Raw genomic sequence first — 12,689 nt, 5'->3', positions numbered from 1 at the left:
TTTTCAGTCTCACCTTCCTGAGCTCTGTGATGCAGCCGACTGCACACCAGTCAAACTCCACGCTGCTGCCAATGCGATACACACCCGAGCCGATCACCATGACGTGCTGATCGCTGAAGCTCAGGTCGTCCTCTGTACCGTGGTAGGTCAGGTACAGGTAGTTGGTGAAGGCGGGCCATTCAGCCGCCACCGTATCAATCTGCTTCACTACAGGTAGGATCGACCAATCGTGACGGAGCTTTCTCACAGCCAACTCTGTGCTGTGGGAGTCAGAATTAGAAACAACAACAGGACAACATCAGGGACAGGACGACACTACAGTCAGACCACACATATTGGTATTAACAGAACAAATGACAAGACAAAAGAGAGCATGAAAATACAGACTTTTTTCCTTCACTGCTTCATTTCACGTCAAGTCAAGAGCAAGTTACACATAAAAATGAAACAGATGCCTTGTTTTACAGAAAATTCAGACAATACAAAGTAAGTCATCACAATTAACGGAATAGATAATGAGCAAAAGATTCACCCATTGAACCCATATTAAGCTCCTAGTCCTTTACACACAATCTGCACAGAAAAATTATTATTTCAATGGTAAAATATAATTTAATGAGGATCCAAAAACAAGTGCAGGTGTCTGTATGCAAAATTCTGGCCCAAATACTTTCTAAATTGTATTATTGTACAGAAACATTTTTATTTCAATAGAAAAATATAATTTAATGAGGATCCAAAAACAAAAGTAGGTGTTTGTACACAAAATTCACTTCCAGATACTTTCTAAATCTTATTACTGTGTTGAGCTACTTTATACTCTGAGGTTTGAGTTAGCACCATCACACTCTGAGCAGTTGGGCTTCTAGATCTCTGGTTTGACTGTTTCACCTAAACCTGAGCATCTTCCACCTGCATTTACACTCACCTCTGCACTGCTAATGCTATTTGTTTGTCTGAGAAGCCGAGCTGCTTGGCTTTCCGCATCACCTCTGGAGGCATGGCGCTCTCATCCTGCAGGAAGGACAACGACCATGAGAAACAACCAGAACACCTTCTATTCAAAGATCAGGTGTGTTTTAATCTGCGTTACCTGGTTGTACGTCTCCAGCAGGTGCTCGTGGTCGGTGATGTTTTTCATCTTATGTAGGAACCAGCGGTCGATCTTGGTCAGCTCGTACAGCTGGTCCACCGTGTATCCGGCTCTGAGCGCTGACGCCAAAACAAAGATTCGCTTGTCTGTCGGAGTCTGCAGCTCCTGTTGGCCAAAAGGGAAGGTCATATCATTTAAAACTGAGCAGAAAGAGTACATTTTATTTAGTTCAGGCAATAAAAATTAAACAAAAGACCAGAGATTTTCTGGTTTGAAAAAGTGGTGTATTGACTTTTTCACTGTAATAAAGGATTAAATAGAGTGATGAGTAATACATAGATCATTAGTTACAGCTCTACAATATATACGGTACAAATTACACTCATTTGCATCATCAACTACATTATACCCTACTGAAAATACCAACCACATGGTGTCTCAGCAGCTCCCTCTATTGGTCCACTTAAATCAAAGAATTTCCATCTATTTAAGGAAATGAACAGTGACTTTTTTTTCCTTTTGGCAATTTGCCCAACTGATGCGTAATGTAAGAACAATGCCTTAAGTGTTAAGTTTACATGAAAAAAGAAAACTGAGGTTATTCTGTCTCTAGTTCAGCTTGTAAAATGTGCAGATTTATACTTTTAAACTTGTCTGAGGAGGTTTTCAGGCCTACAGGTGCAGAGCTTTAACAGCAGTTTTCAAATAACACCAACCTGCGTAAACATGATTATTACTCGCTTCACAGAGTTTCCGCAGGTTTCGACAAATTAAATGTAACACTTTTTTAATCCCCAGTATTTCACCTCCAGCTGTGAGTGTGAGTACAGGTCAACGCTGGGCGATGGCAGGTGTTCACACGTGGCTTTTTACACCGGCTTTAAGTTTTTCTCTAAAGCATTTACCTCCCGTGTTTTTAATTTTTTGCACAAAGTGGAGGGCTTCAAATTCATTATTTTCATCAGGCTTCAACACATCACTAAATCCAATCAGTTTCTAAAACCTGTCAAAATCATATCCTACTCACGGACATTTTAAGGACACAAATTCAGATTATATTTTATACTTTTTAAATACCAGTAAAAACACTGTCATAATTGTCTGATCTCAGTTATTTGAGTTGATTGTGATAATTTTGTATGATGTGGTTTGCATAATGTGTTTATAGACCATTTGTTTCTCTCGAGGTGCTTGTGTTGTAATATTTGCCTGACTACACGATTGATCAGCATCTATTCATGTAAAAATCAAGGCTTTATCTGTTTTGTACATTGTTTATTTCAATTACTGATACTTAAAGTTATTAGCTTTTTATATTTAAGTTATTACATTACACCTGCTGTGTGATTTCTTGTTTATAAAGCCCAAATGTCAAACAGTCTACATTTAGATTTTTAATTATTTTTAAGGAAAGCATAAGTATTATACCATTATTTGGCTTATACTATTAGTTGTGATTATATGTATGATAATCAACAGTCAAAATAAACCACATGATGGCAACAGCCCAAGTCTCCAGCAGCATTCAACTTTTAAAGACTTTTCACCTTTTCTGAGACAGGTTTGATGGTGTGATCAAAGCCGACGCAGTTCTCATCCACCATCCTCAGAGCTTTCTGGAAGGCCTCCTCAAAGCTGCGTCCAATAGCCATCACCTCACCTGTTCAGAAAAACAAACAAACAAACAAACAAAAAAAAAGTGTTCAAACACACCCAGGCATAGACAGACGAGACACAGGGATGGTTCCAGGTCTCAAAAACAAACACTCTTAACATGGTGTGATCTTACCGACACTCTTCATGGAGCTGCCGATCTTGGTGGAGACCCTGAGGAACTTGCTGAGATCCCAGCGAGGTACCTTCACCACGCAGTAGTCCAAACTCGGCTCAAAGTTGGCCGTCGTTGAGTTGGTGACAGAGTTCCTATAAAAAAGCACATTCACAGTATCTCACATCATGATACAAAAATGTTTACAGCTAAATAAAACACGTACATAGAAATCTGCACAAAGAGGTTGCTAAAGTTAGGCCTACAACTAATGATTGTTTTAAATGTTGATTAATCTGTAACCTATTTTAGAGTTGCATGATCCATGAAATGTCAGAAAATGGTAAAAAAAAAAAATGTTGATCACTGTTTTTGAAGCTCAAGGACCATCATAAATGTGTATTAAACAAAGATATTCAATGTACTATCAGAGAAGAGGAACAAAGCAGAAATAAAGTATTTTTTTACTGCTTAGTTGCCACGGTGCTGATTAAATTAATAAATGTCATCATTTTGTAATATTTTGTAACAACAACTATAAGCTACACAACAGGAACGCCACATTCATCCACCAGGAAACTGCATTGTATGTGTTTGATTACATCTGGCCATGAACCAGATTCAACACATTCACTGGGCAAACCTGCTTTTTGGCTTTGCACATGTTTGTAACAACGCCCATAAACCCTTATCTGATGGAAATGGTGACAATAAATGTACCTTGTTACCTTCTTGTTATTCTAATACTGCCAATAGTTCATTTGTTCCAGTACTTAAGTGGAGCCCTCCCCTTTTCCTTTGATCACATACATTTTACCATCAATATCTGGACTTTCTATGCCTTATGTATTCAAATTAGGCTCATAACTTTAGTTTTAGTGCACTTATAGGCAATTGTCAATCATTTTAATTTTGGAAAGATCATTGAGCATCTTCAGCAAAAACGGATTGGGTGGTAATGAACAAAAAAATACCTGTATACAGTCAATATCATTGACAAAAAAAAAAATATCAAGGACTTCAAGATGTTTCACATTCTGATCTGCACATTGTAATGAAGTTAGTGTTGATTATTTTCAATATTGTATCTGTTTAATAAATCAACATGGTTTAATAGTCCTCACATCACACCAATATGTAGTGCTCAGTTTGTTTTCTACACAAACTGCCAGTAGAAATCTCCTTCAAAGCCGTACAATTACTTTTATACCGAGTACATTTCAGATTTGTTCAGTTTGAGAGCTGTTTTGAAGAACAAAACCAGTCCAGTTGAACTCTGGAAAACTACCAAGGATGAACGATCACCAGGGCAAATGAGAACTTAGACATTTCACTTCATTTCAGTACTTAAATGTTTACTCTAAGTCTTTTGTATTTTTATATAAGTGTCTCTTCTTCTACAGATTTCTGCAACCTCTGCCTCCACATCAACCTTAAAATGACCTAAAATTGACATACTTGAGCTGCGGCAGTGGGATCCCCAGGCCGAGTTTAGCTGCCACGTAGGCCAAAGGGTAACCGGTCGCTTTACTGGCCAGAGCTGAACTCCGCGACAGACGGGCATTCACCTCGATGATGTAATACTGCAAAACATAAACAAAGACAACTGGTTTCATCTGCATTCGTACTAGATGAGAATCTGCTATAATAAATAACTACATAATATGTCGCATCTCTACACATTTACCTGTTCAGACTCAGGGTTGAGAGCATACTGGATGTTACACTCTCCCACAATGCCGAGGTGTCTGATGACTTTGATGGCTGTGTTTCTCAACATGTTGTACTCGTAGTCATTGAGCGTCTGACTGGGCGCCACCACAATGGATTCCCCGGTATGGATGCCCAGAGGGTCTATATTCTCCATATTACAGACCTGGAAAGAAATGAGACATGTATAAAGACATGACAAAAACATGTTTAATAGAACAAGTTTATTACACTAGAACAGGGCTGCAGTTAAACAGAGTTTTTGATCACTGTTTTTATTTTAATTATTAGACTGAACAATGTATTTATAAAATGACTGACAATGAAAAAGACCGGCTAAAGTTAGATTTTTCCACAAATGAAAGTCATGTAATACATTGGGTAGAAACACAAACTCCAACCAATCTGCTCATTTTATCACCAAGAAAAACATGGAGACATTAGAGAATCTGCAACCAGAAACATTTCAACCTTTTAATGACAATTAAAAATGAATTAATCCATAGTTGCAGTTACAAGTTTCTTAATTTTTCATTGTGACTGCATGTAGACATCAAACTAATTCTGCATCATCCAAATGTTTTTACCAAGGTTACTAATAATTTGTCCTCATGCGCCATTTACTGTTGTTAAAGTTGGTTGTTAGGATTAATATTTGTCCTATTGGATAGATAAGTGAGAATTTGAGACACATTCTGAATTAAAAGAAACTTCCTTTGATCGTGCCAATTTCTTAAGATTAAGGTAGTTACATTAAGTATTTCTACTCTTATTAGTGTAATATGAGGCTCCATTCTCATACAGGTACATGGAGGTTTATGTACCTGTATTTGCAAGGAGCAAATACAGCTATTATGCTTTAAAATCCCACACAAAAACTTTATTATTTTTTTTTCCAAACACTTCCACCTAATTAAATATGTGTTGTCTTTACTTACGGTGACACAGTTGTCGTAGGCGTCTCGGACCACCTCGTACTCAATCTCCTTCCAGCCTTTCAGGGATTTGTCCACCAGAACCTGAGAGGTGTGGGCGAAGGCTGACGTCACCAGAGAGGTCAGCTCCTCCCGATTGTTGGCGAAGCCAGAGCCGAGACCACCAAGAGCGAATGCCGACCGAACCAGGACAGGGTAACCCAGACGCTCTGCAGCCGCCACCGCCTGCAGCAACAAGACAGTGTTAAAATCAAACTGAGGAGAACAATTACTCTTCAGATGAATCTTTAACCCTTTTAATACTGCCATTATAACAGGCCACCTAGGTGTCTTCATGTTTTCTTTGCAATGAAAGTGTCAGATAATAACTTTTTTACCAATTCTTTTGCACCTTTTGTTTTCAGAAAGAACTTAACTTTCAATATCTGGCCATTAATCGTATTATTCTGAATAATAAATGCTTAAAATAAAGTGTTTAATTAAAAAGAAAAAAACAGACTTGAAGTTTTTAGCATAGTTATCAGCAGAAAAAACTGTAAATGTCCAAAACTAAACATTTTGAGTTTGGAAAAATAAACTTTAAACTATTTTACATCTGCTCAAACATGCTTTTTGGTTTTGAACATTCAGTATCCATATTGTCTTCATATTGTTATTTCCTGTCATTTTTTAGCCTGTGTGGAAGTCTCTGAAACAGTTCTTTTCTACTTGTAATAAAGTCCCGCATTGCTGCAGTTATATAGTGTTAGAAAGCTCAAGATCTCAACTTTTCGATGCCATTTGAATTGAACGTGGATAGTGCAAACAGTTCAGAAGTTACAGTAATCTGAATGCTATAAAGTGCAAAATGCAGCGGTGGAGAGACTGCCGTTGTTAAAGGGTTAAAACCTTTGGAGTGGATGAGGAGGAGGAATTACTTGTCATCATTCTCACCTGCTCCACAGAAAGTGCTGCTTCGCTTGGAGCAACATGTTCATTGATTTCCTCCATTTTCTCCACAAAGATCTTCCTGTCCTCAGTCATTTCAATAGAGGCCACTGGCGTCCCCAAAACCCGAACTTTATACTTCTCCAGTACGCCCAGTTTGGTCAGCTCCACACCACAGTTCAGAGCTGTCTGTCCACCAAACGTTAGCAGAACGCCGTCTGGACGCTCGTTTTTTATCACCTGTAGCGAGGATGGATCAGACATCAAGTCAAAAAAGCTTTGGAGTGCAATGTTTGAGAGTGTGTAAATGGTTGAAATGGTTCTCTAACTCAACATTTCTTCACTAATGAACTCTGTAACTTTAAATGAAAAATCCAGCTTACACATGCAGGGTTCGTACACATTTTTCAAGATCAAATCCAAGCACTTTAAGGGTCATTTCAAAATTTTTCCAGCACAGCACCTTATCGCTGGAGTCAAATCCTTGTCTACAGAAATATATATACACTCAGGATTATTTTTTCACTTTTTATCAAATGATGTACATTGTTTTATGCTTTAAACATCTAAAATTATGTTTCATAATAGTAAAATGTTTAGAAATTAAAGGAGAACACAAAAAAAGGGAAGCCATTTGGCATTCTTCAGGCACACTAGCACAGAGCCAAATATTAAGATGATAATGTACCTGAAGTTGACATAAGAGCACTCACTAATTTTCTTTTTTGATGTAAAGTTTTATTTTTCAAAATGTATCACCTCTCTGTAAGTAGTTTTGGCTTCCCATCTAACCTGGCAGAGTTAATATTAAAAACAAATAAATAAATCCCATCACAGAGTTATAATTACAAGCACTTAAACTAAAATTCAAGCACTGAAAAGACAACATTGAAATTCAAGCATTTTCAAGGATTTCAAGCACCCGTACGAACCCTGCAATGTTTGGCCCAATGTTTGACCCACTTCTGGATAATAGTGGTGTTTTTGTGATATGAAATGAATGACTTTACAAACCAAGTAGTTCTGTCAGATGGGCACGAAGGTCAGTGACATATTTTTGTACTATCTCCAATTAAAAAAGTGTTTCCTTTTGCAGGACCCAGGGGTTTCAAAAGCAGCAGGTCCAGTGTCCAGTCTGTTATCAGTCAACAGTTAGCAAAGAGTTCAGTCATACCTGAGTAACATACTCTGGAGTAATGGGCAGGAAGTAGACTTTGTCAGCCAGGCCCTTGGAGGTCTGGACAGTGGCGATGTTAGGGTTGATCAGCACAGTTTGGACATTTTCCTCCTTCAGAGCTTTAATGGCCTGGAAAACCAAAAAAGAGCATTTAATTAAAATAATTAACAATAAAATAACAAAAATGAATACATTCAGAAAATGTATGAGCGATGTGTTTCAGACCTGAGAGCCAGAGTAGTCAAACTCCCCTGCCTGACCGATGGAGAGTCCTCCAGAACCCAGAATCAGGACCTTCCTGGGTCTGAAAACCTCTTCAGGCTTTGGGGAACCAGAGTAGGTGAGGTGTTCCAACAGGCGCTGTTTGACTAGAAAAGAGTCTGGTTCAATTTGATACTCAGAGCTGCAATACCAATGAATCCAAAGCTATTTAAGAGCTTTGAGATATTTCTCTTATTTGAGCATCTCATATAAACAAAGTATATGTGGTTTTATTTACAGTAAGGATTTATGAAGAATATGATCATTAGACTTAGTAAGTTAGTGAAAGTATAAAGTAAAAGGACATTTAATTCCTTTAAAGATTTGTCACAGAAATGGATTTTCATGCGGAAAAGATGAAAGAAACTATATTAAATGACAATTAGGATCTATCAACTTCAAATTCAAGAATATTCCATGATCTCTACTCGTAGAAACATGAACATACTCTCATTACACTGGTCATATGTATACGAGTTTTACCTGCATTACATATGGACTCATACCTGATCTAGTACTGTTACCATTCTTGTGCTCTCTGACGACATCGAGGAAAACATCGAACAGGCTGACCAGGTCTGTGGGACCGGCCATGTGCTCCGGGTGGAACTGAACACTGAACAAACACAACAAATCAGAGTTTGACGTAACGAATAAGTGGCCCTTTAATTGCACTTTCTGTTTTATCATTTCATTATTGGCTCAGTATAAGTACTACAGTATTTTTTTTTTCCTTTGAGTAGATTATGTTTCATTTCCCAAAAAAATGTGTTAGCCATTTTTCCCCAAAAATTTTTCTCATTTGGTGCTAAATTCAATGTTTTTTTGTGTCTAACACTCAGTGAGCCTGTGAAATAAGCAAGTTAGAGATGTAAAGGCATAGAGCAAGTACATCTAGCATGCAAAAAACCATACAAGTGGACTTCAGGAAAGTTTTAATCTGCCACTTAAAAAACATAAACACACTGACCTGATAAATTAATACAAATATTTCATCTAAACTGAACTGGCAAAGAATGACCCTATTACCTAAACTATGACTGGTTACTGTAAAACCACTGCAGGCAGGACTGGTTTGTGGTGTGTTACCTGAACAGGGGCTTTGTGTTGTGTACGATGCCCTCATTAGTGTGGTCGTTGGCGTTGGTGAACAGGACGTCCCAGTCGGCAGGCAGGGTGTCAGGGTCAACAGCGAAGCCGTGGTTCTGACTGGTGATGAAACAGCGGTCTGTTCCTTTATGGATGCACGGCTGGTTGTGGCCTCGGTTACCGTACCTGAGACACCAGCCACAACGGTTAACAAATGAACATAACAGCTGGTTATACACTACTATATTATAATAAGGTTTTCAAACACATAGTATGGGGTCCAGATTGTGTTTGTATATCATCACTATTGACATTTGCAATAGTATATGGTTTGAAAATCAATAAAATGACAGAAAATAATTAAACAAATGCTACTTATAATGTAAAAATGAGCTTTTTTAGTTTTCTTACTACAGTTACAGAGAACGCATCAATGTCTCAAAAAAGAAAAAACATGAGAGAGTAAAACTGCTGGTCTATATAAGAAGTGATTGATTTGCTTATTAAAGCAAGAGGGAACATACAGTAGATACAGATGTGGAATTTACCACAAAAATAGTGCAGATTTTACTTGAAGGGGAGGCTGCTGCTTCACAGCTTAAAAAAACCCACACCTTTTACTCTATGCTATGTCTTCATACATGAGATTGCCATATAATGCTATGGATGGTGATACACTGATTATTGTAATAAAGGATTGATATTTAGCTTTTTAAAAATAGAATTATGCATTTTCAAACATTTCCCTGTGGTCTACATAAACTGTAAATGCTATGCTTGGGTCTGAATTCTTCATTAATTCAACTCCACAGGTCCATCTTCAACCCTATTTCTGAGTAATGACACCAGAAAGGTCGTTTTGAGCGCTGGCGCTTTAAATGCAAATGAGCCACTTCACGCCCCACCTCCTCCAGGTTGTTGACCATGCTTCTCTGTCCTGTTCAGCCACTTGTGTTCGTTAATACAACCAACAACTGAACATTTTAGGTAACTGGCTTGAAGTTTGGACATATTTTCAGTGTGGACTACAACCGCTGCCGCTGCCAAACAATTATGGCGTACTCAGAGAAATGTTCATCAGAAGTCTTGACCTTATATGTGCAAATGTCATGACGTAACTAGTTATAAAATGTAACAAATTATGAAGGAATTAAAGCAGTTGTAGAACTCCATTCGACTTTTGCTAAAATGAATATAAAGATAGCTTTGCAGCACCCGGAGGGTTCAAATTAAAACTTTTTGAGCTGTTATGGTCCACAAATACACAAATAAATGTACCAAAGACTAATAAAAGTGGGTTTTGCAAAATATGACCCCTTTCAGGGTTTTTTCTACATGAGATACATGGGAACAGCTCTGTGCAATTTTATGGGAAATCTCCAATATGCACATTTTCTTAACACTTCGACCATGTCTAGATTCCAATCACTTGTAAATGCATTTGTAACATTATGACGATATGTGAAGCCAAATGAGGTAGAAATGTCATTCTAAAAATAAAATGTGTTAAAAAAAGGAAAAGCCCAGTACTGTCTGTAATCATATGTTCAGTCCTGTTCTGTGAGGAGATGCTGTCTGCATTCCAACAGGGTAATAGGAACATCTGCCACCCATGCTGACCTTCACTCAGTCTGATAAAGCTGTGGATTGGCAGTGACCAACAGACCGCTTTCTCCTGTGTGCCGGTGTGTTTGTTCAGTGTTATTAATAACAAGGTCTGACGGTACAACTCTGCAGTACTCAGAAAGGAGAGGCCAGACTGCTGAGAACAGCAAAAAGCTGGATTTCACATCACAACTCTCCCAGAGAAACTGTGTGAGCCTGAGTTTGCATCTGTGAAGAAAAGGATTCGGGTCACTGAGGGCAAAGTCTTTGTCCTGTTGGGAAAAAAATCTGCTAAAACCTGCCAGGGATTCTTTGGTGTCAGACCTGCAGCATGAGCCACAATGAGGACACACAAGGAAATGTCAGTGTACTACTTGGACATTTTTCCATTCAAATCTTAAGAATTTTAGCGGAAACTTCTGAAAATCTGCAAAAGCAAATACAAAATTATGTGCATTTCAATCCACTTATGTTATGAGAATATTAATCATTTGTTCTTCATCATCATTAGCTGCTCACTGATGGGCTGACAGACAGGATATGTACAAAAACCTGAGGCTGGCTTTATCTTTGCACCTGAACTGAAATGCTGGTCTGGATCCTATAATTTTGTTTCAGACTCTTACAAAACTTTCAATTTATGTGGCGTTTCATTGCCGTTTCCCATTAAATGGCATTTTTGTTTCTTTCTCTTACCAGTTCAGTGAAAATTATGGTTTCCTTTTTGCATGACAAATGCACACACACACATAATTATTCTCTAAATCTCTTTCCATTGCACTTACTTGCCGTCACCTTTTATCAATGTGCCACAGTTTTTATATGTATTTAACTGTAAAATACTTGTCAATATTTCAAGTTTAAAAACAAGTGGATGTTAATTTCCACAGTAATTCTTAAGAACTATGGCAATTTCTCAAGATAACAGTACTTTACATAAATCACATGCTGTAAAATGATCAGATTCTCCTCTCTCTCACCTTAAAACATAGCATCTTATACTTAGAGTGAAGAGAAAATCTGTAAAGTAAAACCATGATCTGTTGCTGTTGTGTGCTAATGAAGTGGGAAGTACTGACTTCATCTTGTAGGTCTTTGCTCTGATGACTAAGGATAGCAGCTGGTGTCCTAGGCAGATCCCGAAAAGTGGTTTGGGACGGTCGACACACACCACCCTCCTGATGTTGTTGATGGTGGTCTGGCAGAGCTGAGGATCTCCAGGTCCGTTACTGATGAACAAACCGTCAAAATCTGAAAAACATCATCAGTATCTAGAATCAAAGCCTGTGTTGGCACTGAAAATGCAAAAATAAAACTCCTTTTGTCTGTGAAGGGGCTCTGTAATAAAGCTTTAATCCTGCAGCTTTAAAAGAGGATATGCATAAGACATTTGTGCACTATTTGTTCTAACTAGTAAAGTGTTATTTTATTTTATTATTCAACCAGGAAAAGAGACTTGTTAAAATTAAGAATCCCCTTTGCAAGAGTGTCCAGGCCAAGACAGCAGCAGCAGAAGTTTCATCCATACATCCAAACTAAAAACAGACATAAAACACATAGTGAAACTCAGTTCTGAAACCTTACAAAAAGACTCAACTAATAACATACGTATCAAACACCATTAATGAATTAAAGGGGCTAAAAGTATACAACAATGTTCCTTAAATGCATCTCAAAGCAGAACCCCATTCAATCAGTTAAAAAAACATCTACATCCAGATTTATCCTTTTCCTATTCATTTAAAATGACTTTGAATGTATTTAGAGATCAGTTCCTTTAGTTTTAAAAGTGTCCAAGTATTTTGGAATGAAACAGTTACTGTAGAAAATTACCCTCAATAATAAGCACCTCTAGTACCATCTAGACTTAATCCAGCAGACACTATTGAGATTGTGGAAAAATGTTTAAAGGTTGATTTAACAGGAAATACCATCCTACATGGACATGGGTATACTACCAAATCTGCGTTTAGTTGGTGTAAGATTTTGTCGTGGCCTGTTTTAACTCCTGGAAAGGATCGTGATCAATTCATCTTCAACCATCACTGGAATTCATCGCACAGATTTGATTATTTTGTTAGTCTGAATTCCAAAAAGTCAACACTAGCTTTACTATTAGCATTA

General features: G+C 37.8%; 1 protein-coding gene across 1 annotated transcript in view; it reads right to left on the bottom strand.

The window, feature by feature from the left end:
* The window catches only part of cad (carbamoyl-phosphate synthetase 2, aspartate transcarbamylase, and dihydroorotase), a 41,659-nt gene that overhangs the window by 22,595 nt on the left and 6,375 nt on the right, over window positions 1-12,689 (bottom strand). The window contains exons 6-19 of the mRNA XM_030129068.1: window positions 11,645-11,816; window positions 8,961-9,146; window positions 8,378-8,487; window positions 7,836-7,978; window positions 7,608-7,739; window positions 6,440-6,673; window positions 5,510-5,731; window positions 4,549-4,737; window positions 4,320-4,444; window positions 2,883-3,016; window positions 2,641-2,753; window positions 1,094-1,258; window positions 929-1,014; window positions 14-260 (exon numbers count right to left, since the gene is read on the bottom strand). Coding sequence (XP_029984928.1) covers window positions 14-260; window positions 929-1,014; window positions 1,094-1,258; window positions 2,641-2,753; window positions 2,883-3,016; window positions 4,320-4,444; window positions 4,549-4,737; window positions 5,510-5,731; window positions 6,440-6,673; window positions 7,608-7,739; window positions 7,836-7,978; window positions 8,378-8,487; window positions 8,961-9,146; window positions 11,645-11,816 — 2,258 coding nt within the window. The remainder of the gene's footprint in view (window positions 1-13; window positions 261-928; window positions 1,015-1,093; window positions 1,259-2,640; window positions 2,754-2,882; window positions 3,017-4,319; window positions 4,445-4,548; window positions 4,738-5,509; window positions 5,732-6,439; window positions 6,674-7,607; window positions 7,740-7,835; window positions 7,979-8,377; window positions 8,488-8,960; window positions 9,147-11,644; window positions 11,817-12,689) is intronic.

The sequence above is a fragment of the Sphaeramia orbicularis genome, chromosome 24, assembly GCF_902148855.1.
Source record: "Sphaeramia orbicularis chromosome 24, fSphaOr1.1, whole genome shotgun sequence".
NCBI classification, from domain to species: Eukaryota; Metazoa; Chordata; class Actinopteri; order Kurtiformes; family Apogonidae; genus Sphaeramia; species Sphaeramia orbicularis.
This window is presented reverse-complemented; position numbering and strand designations above follow the sequence as displayed.